Source organism: Solanum pennellii, chromosome 10 (assembly GCF_001406875.1).
Source record: "Solanum pennellii chromosome 10, SPENNV200".
NCBI classification, from domain to species: Eukaryota; Viridiplantae; Streptophyta; class Magnoliopsida; order Solanales; family Solanaceae; genus Solanum; species Solanum pennellii.
Window position 1 is genome coordinate 78,537,607 of NC_028646.1, and position 19,158 is coordinate 78,556,764.

At 29.6% G+C, this 19,158-nt stretch overlaps 2 protein-coding genes across 3 annotated transcripts; one reads left to right on the forward strand and one right to left on the reverse strand.

The window, feature by feature from the left end:
- Nucleotides 1–457: 457 nt before the first annotated feature.
- On the forward strand, nucleotides 458–4,985 carry LOC107032183 (protein POLYCHOME). Its single transcript, XM_015233769.2, has 3 exons — nucleotides 458–584; nucleotides 2,083–2,476; nucleotides 4,245–4,985. Exons 2-3 carry the CDS (start codon nucleotides 2,099–2,101, stop codon nucleotides 4,632–4,634), a joined length of 768 nt encoding a protein of 255 aa, XP_015089255.1. The 5' UTR covers nucleotides 458–584; nucleotides 2,083–2,098; the 3' UTR covers nucleotides 4,635–4,985.
- Nucleotides 4,986–5,782: 797 nt separating this feature from the next.
- LOC107032558 (bZIP transcription factor TGA10-like) lies at nucleotides 5,783–12,507 on the reverse strand. Of its 2 annotated transcripts, none has more exons than XM_015234164.2 (11): nucleotides 12,162–12,507; nucleotides 11,552–11,661; nucleotides 11,086–11,165; nucleotides 10,308–10,403; nucleotides 10,025–10,093; nucleotides 9,790–9,849; nucleotides 9,579–9,656; nucleotides 9,162–9,240; nucleotides 8,655–8,929; nucleotides 6,912–7,154; nucleotides 5,783–6,023 (listed from the first exon to the last, which is right to left on the reverse strand). In XM_015234164.2, exons 1-11 carry the CDS (start codon nucleotides 12,311–12,313, stop codon nucleotides 5,874–5,876), a joined length of 1,392 nt encoding a protein of 463 aa, XP_015089650.1. In that variant the 5' UTR covers nucleotides 12,314–12,507; the 3' UTR covers nucleotides 5,783–5,873. The 2 variants fall into 2 exon arrangements, with proteins under 2 accessions (XP_015089650.1, XP_015089651.1); XM_015234165.2 differs by lacking the exon at nucleotides 5,783–6,023 and adding an exon at nucleotides 6,264–6,744.
- Nucleotides 12,508–19,158: the final 6,651 nt, after the last annotated feature.

A 19,158-nucleotide genomic window follows, 5' to 3' on the forward strand; every position in this document is an offset into this window, starting at 1 on the left:
AATTTGACACAAATATAAAAATATGAACTTTAAACAATTAGACAAAATTACATTGTATAAATTATACTATATAAAATCCGAAAACTGCATATTTACACAAACTTTACAAAGTTATACACAAAAAGATTGGATATATGTAGTGACAAAACTGAAAGAATAAAAAAAACGTCATACTCGAATACAAACCGTACAAAGAATTGTTAGTTACGAATTATACAAATATAATAAATTATAGAAAATTAATATCGCGTAAGAAGCCCATTTGACAATTAAAACGGTTTTCGAAATTGAAAATTTGAATCTAATAACACATCACGTGCTTCCCATTAAATTTGTACGCTTTTTTAAAATTTTAAATTCAAATAATTAATAGACGTCACGTGCTTCACCATTTTCAAATTTTTTCAAAATTTTCAGTTTGTGAAAATTTTCATTTTCATTTTGTTATAAAGAACCGCCCAAATCAAAATTTTAAAATTTGCCAATGTGCCTATCTCTCTCTCTAAGCTTTCTATCTCTTCCATTTTCCACTACTACAGAGCCTCCTCAAGAACCCTAATACAAACCCAGAAGAATTTTTCAAGGTAAGTTTTGATTTGTTTACTTCTATTAGATCGTTGGAAGATTTGTAGTTTACTGTTTGATGTTCAGTTAGCTGCATTTTCCGGCAGAAATGGTGTTATGGGTCATCGGAAATTTTATCTGGTAGTTGTAATTGATGTATTTGTTATCAGCTAGCTATATTTTCCGGTTAAAATGGTGTTATGGGTCATTGGATTTTTTTTTTTTGGGTGTTAGAGATTCAATCTGCTAGTTGTGATTGATGTATTTGTCAGTTGAATACATGTCACGTTGTTGGAAGATTTGCTGTTTACTGTTTTGATGTTCAGTTAGCTGCATTTTCCGGTTGAAATGGTGTTATGGGTCATCGGAAATTTTATTTCTTTTTGTGTTAGAGATTCAATCTGGTAGTTGTAATTGATGTATTTGTTATCAGTTAAGCTATATTTTCCGGTTAAAATGGTGTTATGGGTCATTGGATTTTTTTTTGGGTGTTAGAGATTCAATCTGGTAGTTGTGATTGATGTATTTGTCAGTTGAATACATGTCCCATTGTTGGAAGATTTGCTGTTTACTGTTTTGATGTTCAGTTAGCTGCATTTTCCGGTTGAAATGGTGTTCTGGGTCACCGGATTTTTCGTTGTTGTTGCGTTAGAGATTCAATCTGGTAGTTGTAATTGATGTATTTGCGAGTTGAAGACATGTCCGATCGTCGGAAGATTCGATGTTTTCTGTTTCACGTTCAGTTAGCTACATTTTCCGGTTGAAATGGAGTAACGGGTCATGGGAGTTTTCGTTCTTTTAGATAACAGATTCAATCTGGTGTATGAAATTGATGTATTTGCTATTAGTTGGATACATTTCTGGCTTAATTGGTCTTCTGGTCATCGGATTTTTTTTTTTAGATTAGAGATTCAATCTAGCAGTTGAAATACATCGCAGTTGTCTACATTTCTGGCTAAAATGGTCTTCTGGGTCATCGGTTTTTTTGTACCTTTAGCGAAAGATTCAATAGGGTGGATGAAATTGATGCATTTGGTATCAGTTGTATACATTTCTGGCTCAAATGGTCTTCAGGGTCATCGGATTTTTTGTTTCTTTTGTGAAAGATTCACTAGGGTTGTTGAAATTGATGCATTTGATATCAGTTGTATACATTTTCCAGCTAAATTGATATTCTGGGTCATCGAGATTTTCCTTATGTTGCAAAGAAGATTCATTCTGGTGTTTGATATTGATGATTTTGATATCAGTTGAATACACTTGCCAGCTAAAATGGTCTTCTGGGTCATTGGGATTTTCTTTATTTTGCATAGAAGATTCAATAAGGTTATTGGGATTTGATAACAAATGGGTTTGCATAGAAGATTCAATTAGGTTATTGCTTAGAAATGGGTTTGTAATTAGTCATTTACTTGATGCGAATGAAATAGGTTCAGATCAGAATTCATTCTAGTAAAGGATTAAACGTACTTGATTGAATGGTTTAGATAACATTTCTTTGTTTGCCTTTTGGTTCAGTTGAATATTTTAGAAAATGGCCGAAGGAAGAGACAGATTATCTAGGCAAGAAGACCCAATAGACATATACAGTCGTCGACGGAGGTCAATGGGCAGAGGTGGCATTGAGATCTTCGAGGATGAATCACCAGAAAGCTCTTCCAGAGCTCCTATACAGACTACAGCAGAAGCAGGGAGAATGGCAGGCACCAGCGGTGGCCGTGGTGGTATTGGAAGGATAGGTTTTGGGTCACCAAGAAATAGGCGTGGACGAAACTCGCTTCGAACTCCAGCCAGGGTGATTGGTCGTCAGAACATTTCGCCAGCAGGCCAGGGGAGAAATCGAGGGCGTCACAGTGTCCTTCCAGCTTGGTATCCAAGAACTCCTCTCCGTGATATTACTTCCATTGTCAGGGTAACTACTTTCTTGCCTATTTAGAGATAAAGCTTCTTTGCATTATCTTGATTTGCTATTCATACATATGGTCCAACGAACTACAAGAGTAACTGGTTATAATGAGAGATGGATTTAAAATTTAGAAATAGTGGCTGCACATTTCAATATGCAGCTAAGAGATGGATCTGCATGATGATATTCACATAGACTTGGGTTGCATAATCTTACATTTGTGTTTGTAAGTCACATTTGAATGCCTGATATAGTTTTGATTCATCTAGCATTAATAGTTCTAACAAGAATATCTTTGATCATTTTGGGATTAAAGTAAAGCTCAATTGTTGTCTGCTATCTGACTGTTTGATTGTTTAATGAGTACACAACAACAACAACGATTTAATGAGTGTAATACCACAAGTGAGGTCTGGCCGTCTGGGGAGGTTAGTGTGTATGCGGACGTTACCCCTATCTTGTGAGGTAGATAGTTTGTTTCCAATAGAGCCTCAGCTCAAGCAAATGTTTGGTGAGCATATAAGTGATCAGTAGTTGAGCAAGCTGTTCACATTTCATGCTTTCTCAACTTGTTTGCAATAGCCTATGTGGATTAAGATGTCTAGGCACAATACAGGAAGTTCCACTACCTGCACTCGATTTGAATTAGTGTGCCTACACATTCCTAGAAGAATTTTTATCTCAAAGTACTTTAAACAAGTAGTGCATGTTGTGTGTATTATGCTCAAAGATTTACTTTTTATTCCCTATCTACAATGTTTTATGGTATGGTTTAAGAATTTATAGTAGTCCAGAGATGCATTGATAAATCACTTTGATCATGGTTTAGGAATTCCATTTAGTGAAAGGATGGATTGAGAATAGAGGTGCCATTATCATTGAGTGTGGTTGGCGCAGGGCAAAAGAAGCTACACCAATATAACTATATAACTGTGACATTCAAAGTTTGAAGATAGGTAAAATAAGTTTCCTCCATAACATAGAGTTTAAGCTGACCTTTGAAAAGAGGCAAAAGAAGTTCTCTCCTGAACATATAGAGAAGTGGCAGAATGAGAGGTGCAAAAGAGAGAATCTGATACTTCAGCCACACCAGACTGGAAGAAGATGATTAAGTTGAAAAGAATAGGATAGAGGAAGACAAAAGAAAGAGAGGAAAGCTAACCTGATAGGTTGATACCATTAAATAAATTGAATTTCACGTATGAAGTTTACATTTTTGTACAATGATTAAGTTATGCTCACATATAAGAACCAATCCAATAATTATCAATTACCTTCTAACTGATTTTGTTTCTTTTTTATTTTTCCCTTTTGCAGTTATATGACTTTTTATCTATGCATTTTATTGGCCCAGCATGTCTCTCATTACCTCCACTGTTCAGCTACTAACTTAAGTTAGATAAAATAAATCAATCAATATCAGTTGCTGAATCTCAATTCAAGTTTCTATTATAACTACAATTGGAAACTAGAAAGAGGCGGGAGAAATTCTTTGTTTCTCATAATAAAGGTTTGATATGCTTGTTGTACTGTTACACCAGTTAAGTATCTTAAAATCCCTAACACTGCATATGTGGTATGAGCTCACCTCGAGCTCTCCCAGTCGCAGGAATTACTAAAAGTTAGAAACTGTTTGGAATGCAGTTGCACTCATTGTGTATACATGTCAGAATTTGATATTTTATTACGTCTTAACACAGCTGAATACCATCAAGTTAAGTTTTGCTTTATATAGTTCTGGATGAGCCTAATTGTAATTGGATTTCCTCCATAGGCCATTGAAAGAACAAGAGCTCGCTTGAGAGAAAGTGAAGGTGAACAACTTGAGAGTGTTGTACCCCAGGACCATACTGATCTTGGTCCTTCTGAATCAACATCAGGTGCTCAACTTGAGCACACTGATTCTTTGATCACGCCACGTCCAAAAACCAGAAGCAGCTACCATACCAGATCTGTTGGTAAAGTGCCAAAGATATTGCTTGATATCACCAATCAGAGTACTTCAGAAGACGCTGAATGCCTCACACCACAAAGAAAGCTGCTGAACTCAATTGACACTGTTGAGAAACATGTTATGGAAGAGCTGCATAAATTGAAGAGGACCCCAAGTGCCAGGAAACAAGAGAGGGACAAAAGAGTTAAAACTTTAATGTCGATGCGCTGATTTTCCATTTTGATGTTCAACTCAATCAAGGTTGAGGCTCATATACTCGGCTATTTTGGAGAAAGGAGGTAGAGCTGCTGAACAGGGAGGTAATGTGGATCATCTTCTGATGATCAAGCACTTAGTTGAATTTAGGATATCTTTCGATATCTTTCTGTTCCCTTGTTAGAATGTACCTTTATAGAATTGACTTTTACATCCTGCTGAAGTTTTTGTTTTGGAGATATGCATTTGAAATATGTATTCACCATACATTGTGGAGATATGCACTTGAATATGTACATAGTGTTTGATGCTGGTTTCATACTTGAATTGTGTTTAATAAGGAGATCCAGTTCTATGTTTCAAGCACTTCTTGTTTTACCCTCATAAATTGGATCTGTGAATTGTCAGGTTTCAGATTGATGCTATTCATTTTAAGCCTCATTTGCCACATATCTTTGAGGGTGATGATGAACCCTATTGAGTTCATTATATGAATATCACTCTTCATTGTTGCAAGAGATTGGTTTTACGTCGTGAACGTGTTACTTGATCATAGAAGTTACGATCAATTAATATGAGTATTGCGATAAATGATCATGTCGTTATGCTAAGTCTACATTGGACAAGTAAATATGAACAGAACGAGTAATTAATTTGTATTGTTTGACTTTGTGTTAGGATGTCACATATTATCAATTTAGATCACCTAATCTCTTCTTAATGGTCTCAATTGTCTCCAATTGAGAAAACAATGCCATCTTGAAATGGACAACACAACATTTCTATCCTCAATTCAATTATAAGTTTGACATTTGCATTTTAATTATATTACTTCTAGATGTCTCATAGTTTAATAGAGTCAACTAACTTGAATTTTAGTTGAGAGATATCTATATATAATTTTTTTTTGTATATTCTTTTTTTGGGTAGGTAGGTAAAATAGGGATAGATATTTGTTATCATATCCTATAAATATAAAAACGTAAATTGAAAAAATATAAGAAAATTCTATGTTGAGTGAGTTGATTTATAACCGTACGAATTCTTAAAACTTGTTTTAGATTATATGTTTTCTTTAAGCGTTTTGTTCAATTAAACATCGTTACAAAAGTACTATTTTATCATTTTACCTATGAACTTTTTTTCATCTATATCAACACAAAAAAAAAAAAAAAGTAATAGAAACATTTAAGGAGGAAATATAGGTGATTGAAATTAAGATTACAAAAGGCTAATTATTAACTAGCTAATTAATTATTCGTGACGAGGACGCGCCAGCCAAAGCGAGCTGAGAGCTCGAAGCCGATGGAAATAATCGCCGATTGCTATAAAACACCTCGCGGCTTGACGAGTAGTTAAAATTTGGTGCAGCCGATGAATCGTTTGGTGCCTCAAATTATCGGCCTGAAAAAGAAAAAAATGAATTATTTATTTCTTCATTTGTTAAATAATTTGTATTTCTATATCTTTTTAATTAGAGTCAATAATAACAAATATAAAAAAAAAATATGTAGCATAGTCCATCTAATGGGTTTGAAATTACAAGATTTAAAATTTTATATGTTCAATTAAATTGATATATGTAAATTGAAAGGAGAAAGATGTTAAATGGACGTTTAGTTTAACTTTCACTTCAAAAGAAAGTTTTATAAGAGAAAAAAATTGCTCAAAGTCATATATATAAGAAGTTATGAGATCTTGTCCCGATCTTATGTGAGACATTTTTCTGCAACACTCCTCATGTACAAATACATTTCGGACTAGCACATGCACAACCGTAGATCGAGGTACATACACTCGCGAAAAAAATTCAATGAGTCTGACTTCAATACTAAATTAAATAGATTTTAGGTCTAATTCATACTCTAAAAATTGGTTCAAAGAGAGTATGATTGCCCAGATATGAAAGCCAAAACCCGTTGAGTTTAACATGATTGTGCATGGTCCGGTCCAAAAAGTGACTCAGCGTGAAAGGGGAGTTAAAAGAGAATGTCTCATATTGAGTATGTACTTTTTATATGTCTTGAACAGTCCTTCTTCATGTAAACTAGTTTTTAACGGAAACATACGCCAGGGCGGTTGGGTGGGGAGTCAGATCAGGCCAACGGTCCTGCTCCGCTTTATACTAAGAGAGTTTGGTTGGACAAAGGTTTGTTCCGGATAGCAGACCGACCAATGGGAATCGAGACATCACCGTTTGCGGGAAACAAAAATAGTAACTTTTTGTTAAACAGACCGAAAGAAAATCACACAATCTATCGACGAATAAATTATTAATATAATATAATATACCTGTCTGAGGAAGGCTTCAACAGTGGAGAGTTGGTTAATAGCAAGAGCCATGTAGTTTCCCATATTTTCATTATTATTACCCAATATTAATGCATCTGAGGCAATTATTGTATCTGATAATGACTGATTCAAAGTCTCTAATCCTTGTGACAAAGCATCCTCAGCTTCTTGTGTTGATTTTTGTAATCCACACATTCCCAACAATTGGTTTTCTGTTAATGCCTCTATTTGACACATTATAATCTGTTTAACCAGAGTCAAATCAAGAATTTTCCGTATACGATTAATTTTATATCATAATAAAGGCATACTCAATGTTAACACAAATATAAAATTTTAGTCAAAATTATCGAGTCTAATTTTGTTTATACTAGACTATCATCCAGTGTAATTTTATAAGTGTGATCTAAAGCGTATAGAAAGTACGAGAACCTTACTTCTCATATTGTGGGGTAGATCAGAGGTTGGTTATGCTAGACCATCGTTTCAAAAGGAACAAAATATTAAAAAAATAGCAGAACACAAAGAAAATATAAAGTTATCTATAAAAAAAATAATTATATTTTTTATAATTGTTTCATATTAAGCCAAACAAGTTACCTAGAAAATAAAGTAGACAACTATTTATATAAAATTAAGTCCATTCATAAAATACCAAACAAGGTTAGTTAGCTATCTAGCTAATCCAAATATAAACCTCCACAACAATATCAAAATGACCTAATTAATTAAATTATAAAAGCAAATAGTGTGGTAGTTGGAGATAAAATATAAAGTACAAAGGAGTCCTTTAATTTTGTTTCTTGTTAATTAATTTAGTACTTAATAAGAGTACCAACTAAAGTTATTAATATATAGATCTAGAAGAAATTATGACTGTTTAAAAATAGTATGAAACATATATAGCTTTATGGTTGAGTAGGTAAATATATCTAACAGGGTTCTATAAGGGAAAGTCTTGTGATCCATCTCTCTCATAATTTATCTACACAAAAGTCACACAACATCATGAGAAGTGGATTCCTACGATATATCGAAACAGATTCAAAATTTAAATTTATTTGTGCTCGTCTTACTCTTTAAGTTCTAACTCATCATTCTCTCTTCCTTTTCTCGAAGTATTTTAGTATGTCATCGTGTAAAGAAATGGATCTTGAACTTGTCAAGTTCATATTCGTTTGAGACTCTGATCAATACCCACATTTCATTAAAATAAAAAAAAAAATTTGACTGTGGTGTCCAGGTCAACTTTCGCACACCTCGACTAATTTCATGAGATACTACCAGCCGCCTCCCACCAACAACAAGTACCAGTTAACTTTATCCACCAAGATTAGGACAGATGAAAAATCACCTACTGTTTTTTGTCTCCGCAGAATTTTACGCCACACTATACACCTAAGACTAAACCTCTAGTGTGTGGACAATTTAATAAATATGATGGTCCAATATCGATATATAAATAATAATTGAGATGGATCCTATTCAAATATCATATATAACCCTCGTGAAAACTAGGGTTTGAACCATATCTCTTTTTGTGTTATCGAGTTAATGATACATTAGTTATGTACATACTAATTACTGATTTTTAAAAAAAATATAAATGAAAAGTTTGAATTTAAGTAATTGAAATACGAAGCCACACAAGAATATGTCTCGTGTAAAAAGTAAAACGCTCTTAATCAAGAAAGTATGATAACTCAAGTGACGATAATAACAGATAAATCGTTCATTACTTACTTTGAGAATTTCGGATGGACGAAAATCGCCAATCCACAAGAAGCAACGTTCAGCGGGAGACTTCCACAAGCCAGAAACCAAATGAAACACATCAGATTTTGCAAGCATGCCCTTCAAGTTCATTATATTGTCATAATGTACCACACAATTTTCGACGTAAATACGAAGTTCGTCCTCCTGCAATTGTTCTTCATGTACTGCATTTCTAAGTTCACATATGAGTCGATGATGTTCTTCCAGCCATCTTGCATACTCCAAATCGAATACTGCAGCATCTAAATTCATGCAACAAAAAAAAAATTAACACATATATACATCGATCGTATAAAAAAAATACGAAGAAAGGTATATATCTTATGTATATAGTAGTCCACTTGTTATGATTAATTTCTACGTATATATACTTTTTTAAGTGATCTAATAGTATTGTTCGAATGGACTTTATTATTCTTTTATAATAAAATCGAAAGAATTATATCAGATCGAGAATTGAAATATAAATTGTACCTGAGCTGATATTGGTCCTATTAATAAGTTGAAAGCCTTGGTCTCCTCCTAGAAGAACATTTCCTCCAACATGAAATCCCTTTTAACAAATAAAACCACACATAAATATTGAAGATTATTAATTACAAAAAAATATCTTGCTACTAAAATGTTAAGAATCACTAAAAAAGATTATTATTTTTCTATTGAAATATCCCATTAAAAAATATTCAGTAATTACTTTTATAGATATTTTCATTGAATTCGTTGGAAATTTATTTTATTGAGAATATCTTTTTAATCATATATTTTTCACTGAGTAAGAAAATCATGTCCGATACATAACTTTTTTACTAATTTACGATGAAAAAAACCTTTATTTCTGACCCGTAAATTGAATTAATTGAGAAGAGAATAATAGAAATTAAAGTTAATTACTTGAGATCTGGCTCTTTGTATTTCATGCTCCAATTGAGTGAGCCTTATTCTACTTGTCTCTAGCTGTTGAACATAAGCCTGCATATTTTTTTTTTAAAAAAAAGTTACCATAAAATAAAATAATTCTCAAACATGAATCCATTATTTAATTACACTTAATAGTTAATACTATATAGTAAAATTAAAGAGTTACAATAATTAATTAATGAACCTTTTTCCTAATTCTGCTTTTCCTTGCTGCCTCTCTATTCTGAGCAAGTCTCCTTAATGTCTGCATGCAACAAAAAAAATAAATAAATTAATATTATTAAGTTTTAACTTTAGTATATTTACCATTTTTTACTTTGTTTGATCATATAAAAATATTTAAATGACTCGATACAGAATTTTAAAAAATAAAGAAAATACTTTTGAAATTTGTAATTTTACAGAAAATTAAGTCCCACCTTGGGATCTGATGTTTTGGGTGCGTCTTGCTCAGGACTTGAAGTTGAAACCTTACGACTTCCCTCTCCCTAAAAAAATTGAAGAAACGACGTTATTAATTTTTTTTTAAAAAAATAAAATTAGCGATGAACAATTTTTGTCTGGCAAAATTTTATCGTTAATTTTATTTGATTATGATTTAGTGATGGTTTATCGAGAAATCATATACAAAACTATATATAGTCTGTTTAGTGACAGATTAACGACGAATTTATAATAAACGAAAATGAGAATTAATGATACCTTAGTAACTTTGGGTGGTTCACTTTTGTCCATTGATGGTTGAGATGATTTTTTGGAACCATTTGTAGCTTGAGAAACCATTTCATTATTATTTGCCTACCAAAAAAATTTAAAACACAAATAGTTAATTAACTGCAAAAAATAAAACATTATTAGCTATATATACAATACACATAACATTTATGATTATTTGAGTTAAATACGTTGATATTTGTAAAAGAATATACCATCGATATAATTTAAGCAATGGATACCGTAAGGTATTATTCTAATTTCGAGATTATCATGTTAGATTTGAGAAATTACTTTGTTGTTGATACGTCGGTCAAACTTAACCTGATGATATAACAAAAGTATATATACTTCGATTGTATCGAGAAGTTAACACTCTTACTCGACTAATTATGATCGGTAACATTTAAATTATCTACATTGATAAAATGTAAAAGAATTACATATACATTTGGCTTGCTTATGAAGAATTATATATAGTATTATATATATTTTTGTCGATCAACTTAATCTGATGATGTATATAAGATAAATAGTAATAACAATAAGTGAAGAGAATAAAATGTTTGCAAATCTTATTTTATTTTTTGAGAGATAGAAAGATTGTTTTTAATAGACTCTCGACTCGAGAAAGAAATTATTCAGAAAAGGACTACAACAAAAAGAAAAAGAAATGAGAATAAAATCACAAGATACATGAGAGCGAAATAAAACAATATTCGATAACAGGAAGAATAAGAAACTACGCGATTACTAAATAATATACCTTTGTTGAAGATGGCTCAATATGCATTGGTTGTGATGGAAAAATGTTGAGAGTTGGTGGCCTCATTCCATAATTATTCTCTGCAAAATATATCACAAATAATTTACAGAAAAAAAAAGAAGAAAAAAGACAAATTAATTGAACAGTAAAAGCTAAACTTGAAAAAAAAAAAGAGAGAAGAAACAGAAAATCTTTTAATTTGTACACTTTGGATTAAAATCAAAAATGGAAATTTTTTTTCTTTATTTTCTTGTGAATTGTAAGAGGATCTGGTCAAAGTAAAGTATATAGTACTATATATTCCATCAGATTTTAATTTCTCCAAAAAAAAACATGCTTTTCTCATGACCAAAATTATACTATTCCTCAAAAAGAGAATCACAATTCGAACTTGTGATCTATGAGTTATACGAAGATAATTTTACTGTTGATCGAAAAAAATGAATTAAAAAGAAAATTAACATACGTCTATGATCTTGAATTGATGAAGAAGAAGGATCTTGTCCATCAAGATATAGAAAAAGTGCTTGATCTAGTTCACCTAAATCATAAGCTCCACCATTATTCTCTTTGTTTCTGTTCATACAAAAAAAAATCGAATTAATTACATAAAATAAAAATATTAAAAGTGCATGATTTAGTAATCAATAAAGTAAATCAATCAGAATCATTAGATCTCAGTTTCAAATTTTAATAAAAGCGAAAGTACTTTTGCTCAATTTACACTTTTAATTAATTTCGATCATTCTCAACCCTAATAAATGGACTATGAAGGGGGGTAATCAAGTCGTTGAAGAAGAAGGAAGCTTCAGCTGCGTTGGACCTGTTCCCTTGACATGTTCCAATCGTCAGCTTCCTTCTTCTTCAACACAAGCCACTCGAGTTTTCCTTCCCCCTCATAGTTCGCCTTTGACAACTGTCTTTTCATTTCTTCAAGCTTTAATAAACAAAATTATCGATACTTGTGCTAGTGGGAGCTAACCAAGCTATACATAAACAAACTTGACGGTTACAAAAAAATATAAATAAATTCGACGAAAAATGATCTACGAGAAAAAAAAGAAGAAGAGAACTACATGAAGTTCCCAGGATTAGCTGACGATAATCCAAAAGAAATCTGATGATTCTTATGATTTTCCATTTGTTGTTGTTGCTGTTGTTGTTGACGAGGATCGTGAAAAAACTGGTGTTGATTGATGAAAGAAATTTGATTATTAGACGAATCCATTCGTCTTTTTTTCTCTTCTTTTGAGGTGTAGATAAGGCTTGTGAGAGCTCGTTTACATGATAAATGAGTAGTTTATATAATAAAAATAAAGACAGATAAACCGAGATCGGTGTTGTTATTGATTAAGAAACGGAAGAAGAAGAAGGTATTCAACCAAAAATAAATTGGACTGAGGGAAACCACCCAACGATTTTGCAAAAATCAATAGAAACCGCTTTTGAGCTTACTTGTTACACCATCTTTCTCAGTCTTATGTGAGATTATGAAAATGACTTTTATACCCTTCTATCTTCATCATTATTCCTATTGACATTTTCTTTTTTACATGATGACCATGGTGTCGTTATCGAATAGTTTGTGTGTATTTCGATTATTTCATTGAGTATATATGCTATATTTGTTATAATTATTGACATAGTTTTTGAGTTTGAGTTGTGTTCAATTCTGATATACGGAGTGTTGTTTCGTGTATATCGATGGGATCGAAGTTATACCGTGTATCTCTTTGATTATATGATCTTGGATTTAAAAATAGCTCGGTACGATCAAGAGGTGAGAATTACTCGAGATTATGATATAAAAAGATTGATAATATCAATCATTTCCCTTCGATGTTAGTATCACGTGTTACTCCTTTATACGTTTAAGACTGAATATCTAAACTATGAACAAAATAAGATAAAAATATAATTTAGGCAAATTATGAATTAAGATATGGGTGTCGCTTAAATACACGCAAGTATCATATAACTCTGTCCCTTTCAATTCGATTAAAGTTAAGCAAACAAAAATATGAATTTTCTTTTGATGGTTTTATGTACATTTAATCATGTATGACCTTGTAGGAATTAACAAATAAATAGTTTATAATTTAATTGTTATGAAAAGTAATTTTAATAGATTAAAAAATTCAAGTTAAATGTCCGTTTGGAGAATATTATTATATTTTTAACCTAAAACAATATTTAAAATAGCATTATTGTTTTTTTCTTATACAAGGAATTAAAAACTTGTTTGACTTTTAAGAGTCAAACAATCTCTAGACATTAGACCTAATCAGAGGTTTCAAAATTTAATTAGTTTATTGTTTAATTTGTTTAACACTATTTTTGTCTGTTTTTAAAGAATATGTAAGTCATTTATTTTCATATATTAAAATTATGTATAATTAAAAAGATATAACATTTTTTTTAATATTGAGGTCCAATTAAAATATTTATATATATTCGATATTTATACTAAGCTACTAAAGATAGCAAATAAATCTGTACATACAATATCACAAATAATTGCTTTAAAAAAAACAGAATAATTTTTTCTCACAACATTTAAAAAAAAAAAACGTTTGTTGTTCAAAGTTAAAGGGGAGAATTTGATGTTTAAACTAAAATTAAAAAATATAGCATATATTTAAGACAGTCATTTTCAAAATATTTTTGCTTCTAAAATAATGAAAATCGATTGGGAAGTAGAAGAAGAAAGGAATATTGTTTCTCTTAATTCGTTAAAAAATAAAAGTAGTATCTAAGTTTTCAATTAATATATATATATATTAACTTGTTTAATTTGGATTAGGTATATCAACAAAATCCACAAGGATTATATACTTAATTAATTTACTTTTAAGTCGCTTTTAAGACAAATTAATTAATTAGTTTTATTTCAACCAACTCCTCTAATTGGACAAGTTTAACACTTCCAGGCACAAGATGATCATTTAAAATAATCAAATAATGATATATTTAGTATAATCTCATAAAATATAATTTACAGTGGAAAAAGTATATATAAATTTTTATTTGTATTTATTATCTTAAAAATAGAGATGTTATTTTTGACAAATCCTCGATTAAAAAAATAATCTAAAGTAATATAGGGAGAAATAACAAAAAAGAAGACACTCATAGCAAAATACTACAGACAACCTGACAAATTATTCTAAACAAATTATTCACATTTATCTTTTGCATATATATATTTTTATCACTTAACTATAACTAATGAATTAGGTAATATATATTTTCATGTTATTTATTACTTTAACTATATATAGTAAAGTACATTAATTAAATATCAACACCAAATGTATATAAATTTTTAGTGGACCTTGAAAAACGGAGAAAGGGATAGGAAAATTAGGAATTTGATAATACAGTAATAAAATTTATTTAATTTCTCTTCTTTATGTTTTATTTTCTTCATAAAGAAAATATTAATCGAAATACTAATTGATGAATGATAAAGCCTAGAATTCTCGTAGAAATTTCACTTCATTATATAAATAATATTAACTCTTTTTAATTACTTAATTTTAGCTGCTCATTGAAAATTAGGTCATCCAACCTTGTCAATTTCATCATTTAAAATAATTAAGCATGACTTTTGTTTAAAATGGTGAATATTATGATTTCTGTTGATATAAATTTAAATTAGTCAAATTTTAAAAATGAATACGAAATAAATAATCAAACTTGATCAAAAGAACTTTATGCAAATATAATGATTTGATGAGATAAAAAAACAGTTATATATATAGATAAACATTTCTAAATTGTTAATATATAGTAAATGTATTTAGTAAAAATATAGTGATAATTAATATTTTTACTATTAAAATGATAGTAATGTAAGCATCATGAGATTAAATAAATTTACCGGTGTTATACTGAAAATGACAATCAAAGTAAATTATGTTTCTTTTTAAGTTTTCTATATATATAAATATTAAGACATTATTAGATTCAATGAATCAATAATACTTTACATTATTCATATTGTTTTTCTACCTCATGTTTTGACAATCAACGATAATTTATGATAAAAGTTTTTAATTCTTCTGTTAGACTTATTGAACTTAATTTTTTAAGCCGTGGTGAAATAATAATATTTATTAATACAAAAAAGTAAATTTATATATTAGTGCCCTCTATTGTTAAGTAATTTTTCGAATAATTGACTCTCTATGAACATGAATAGTAAAGTAAAATCTAGTTTGAGTTTAAATTTCATCGAAGAAAAAAATAGTATAAGATAATTTCTTTCTATTTGATTAAGTTTTGATGGATAAAGTGTTAAGTTAATAGAATCGGTTAAGCTGTCAATAAGGATTGTGATGAAGTGATAAGTACTATTTCATTCTTAATCAAAGGTGTCTCGGATTTGAATCCTGCTGTGTATGAAATCGACTTTATAAAAAGTATTTTACTCCTAATATAGAACTTCCCGATAAAAAAAAATCCACCGTATAAGAAAAATTATTAAAAAAGAAAATGAAGTTCATTTTTTCCATTTCAAGTGTCTAATTTTTATTAATTAGGCACCTTTGAGGAAAGTGTAACATGCCGTATACCCTTTACCAACTTGCATTTGATTAAGGTCAACATCATATAATATAACAAATAATTAAATGATTAATTATGATTAGTTCATACATCCATTATTTCATATATTTAAGAAAAAAATGTATATAAAATAGCAAATTAATAATTCAAATTAAATGTTATAATCATACTTTGATTTAATTGTGTTCTTTATTAAACTGTTTGTCAGTCGTCTCTCTCTCAAACTCTCCTTCTCGCTTTTATACGAACACAAATGTATAAAATGCGTTTGTATTTGTATAAAGCGAGAGAAAATTGTATATATACATATATTTTCGTTTTCCTATCTCCCCTCTCCCAGATCTCGCTCGCCACCCTCGCCTCTCTTGCTTATACAAACATAAACGAAATGTATAAATTGTGTTTCAGCTAAAGCGAGAGAAAACTGTACATATACATGCAATTACGTCCTATACACTTATAATTATGCAATACAAATATTCCCCTACCCAATTTTCTTTTGTCTTTCTCTCTTTCTCGTTTTATAAATGCATAAATTATACAATTAATCTCTCGTATACAACTGTTTTCTTTTGTATATGTATAGCGAATTATACAACTGATTTCTTTGTATATGTATAGCGAATTATATAGTTTTTTTTTTGTATATGTATAGCGAAATATATATATTAATGTTTGCTATGGAGCGTAATTATGCAAAGTATAGCTATAGCATACAAATCTAATTTTTATATTTGTTATATGTTAAAGTTACTTTTTATTTAAACATCATTTTGAAAAAAAGCCTCTTTTATATGCTTTAAGAATAATTTTATTCAAACTTTTCATTAAACCGTAATGAGAAAATTTTACACTATCATATATAAAATTACAAATTTCAAAAACATATCTTTTTAATTTAAACTCTGTATCTATTTAAATTTTGACACCTACATTGTAACAGATGGAGTAGAGGAACTAAAAATTCCATAAATAGTAATTTTTCAAGTTCCCAAGTGAGGCAAAATTAGTTATGCTAAACAACTTTAAATATTAATGATAAATATAAAGGGGTTTAGGTAAGTGTAAGACTTTGCTTGTTTGATCGATAAGAATAGTGGTTAAGTAATAAGTATATTTTTATTTTTAATTAGAGACTTTTAAATTGAATTCTGAGTATGAAATCTTTATTAGAAAGTATTTTATTTTTGATATGATATTTTTTACGAATTTAACCTGATATTGATATAAATATCAAATACCAAATAACAAAACAAAATGCTTTGCTTGTGAGGGTTAGAAAACTCAATAATTTTGTCAAGAGTGTTTATTTTTCTTTTGTTTGTTTTTTTATGTTGAATTAGTGGAGGGAGGAGATAAGGTTTTTTAAGGCTAAATATAAAATATATATTTTTTTTACTCTTAAGAGATCTTAAGTTCGAGCTTTATAAATAAAAAGTATTTTATATACATTTTTAACGAGCTTTACGTGATATGACACAAATTTAAATTAATTAAAAATTTAAAATAAATAATATCAATTATCGAAATAAAACAACAAAATAAAGCTAAAGATAGCAATACCTTTCATGGACCCCACTCCCTCGAGAAAAAAACTTTGCATTTGATATTTATATATCAAAGAATATAAATTTACAATAATTAAGTAACAAAATTAGATAATAATAATATATAGTCTTAATTAACTATTATTATCCAATAAAAACATATATAAAATTCATACTTTATATATTTATTAATTTAATATAAGCAAATATATTAAAAAAATTTTAAGAGCCATGAGCAAGAGTCCTCTTTTTCTGCATTCCAAAAATAGAAAAATGGTTATCATGTAGGAAAGACCTAAGTATGAAAAGTTCAATGTCTAAATTTGGTTTCAAGACAAATTATTTGTTCTTGCATTTCATTGTTAAGTCTAACGTTTCACACGGTTGTTTTGTTTTTTTCGTTCAGTTTAATCTTTTATGAATTTTCTTGGTTTTCTTCACGAATATGATGATCATGTAATTTTAACAAGAGGCTAGAAGCAGACACCTGTTCATTGACGTATCTACTTTATGACAAGAATATTTTAGAAATTTCAAACCTCTATATCAACATATTCGTTTCATGAGGTTTTTTGGAATTTCAATATCTACATTTCAAAGGCTCTTTATAGATTTTTTTTTCCATTGATAATTTAGTTTCAGATTAATAAAGTTTTCTTTTTTAATGTCAAATAAGTGAAACTCAATATGGGTAGAATTTGATAACATTATCAACCATTTATACGAAAAAGAAATGTGTCATTTACTGGATGGACTAAAAAATATAGGGAAAATTATATATAATAGCAAACTAATAACCTAAAATAAATGGAGTAGCTAGGGTTTGATTTAATTGTGCTTCATAGCAAACGTTTGTAAAAAATTGTCAGGCGCCTCTCTCCCAAATATCTCGCTCGCCACTCTCCTCCAATCTCTCGCTCGCTTCCTCACTTTTTATACAAACACAAGTGTATAAAAATTGTTTCTAATTGTATAAAGCAGAAAAAATTGTATAAATACATATATTTTTGTTCCCTCTCTCCCCTCTTCCAAATTTCGCTCGCCACCCTCGCCTTTCTCACTTATACAAACAGAAGCGAAATGTATAAATTGCGTTTCTGTTTGTATAAAGCGTGAGAAAATTGTATATACACATGCAAGTACATATATTTTCGTCCTATACACTATAATTATACAATAAAAATACTCCCCTGCCCAGTTTCTTTTGCCTTTCTCTCTTTCTCGTTTTATACAATTTTCAAATTGTATCTAATTTCTCTCTTTCTCGTTTTATACAATTCGATTCAATTGTATATTCCTTGTCAAGTCTCTTTTGTCTTTCTCTCTTTCTCATTTTATACCAATTCAAATTTTATATAATCGTTCTACACACTTATAATAATACAATTCGTTTTTTACACTTCGTTTTTATACAGTTCTCTGCCCAAGTGTCTTTCTCTTTCTTGTTTTATACACTTCGTTTTATACAATTTGCTTCAACTGTATATGTATAGCGAATTATACAGTTTATATGTTTGCTATGGAGCGCAATTATGCAAATTTTGTTATAGTATACAAATATAAATTTTTTTATTTGCTATATATGAAAGTTGCCCAAAAATATATCACATAAATTGAGTTTACGTCAAACCACTTTTTATGTGATTTATTGGGCTCGTGTTGATACGGAAGTTTGCTAGAGTTGTGGACCTCATAGTGTCATCTCTTTGGGCTGAAAAAAAGGCCTTCCACAGTTTTTTGGGCTCAAGCCTTACTGTTTGTAATAGCTAACTATTTAGTAAATGATACATTTTTATTATGTATCTCGTAATATATGAACCTTTTAGATTAATGTTTTAAGGTTTTTTTCGAGAAATAAATATTTTTATGAGAAAACGTTAGAACGTACTAAAACTTTGTAGTTATTACAAATGTTAGACGATAGCCTAAAAAGAGACATTTGCAAAAATTAGCACAA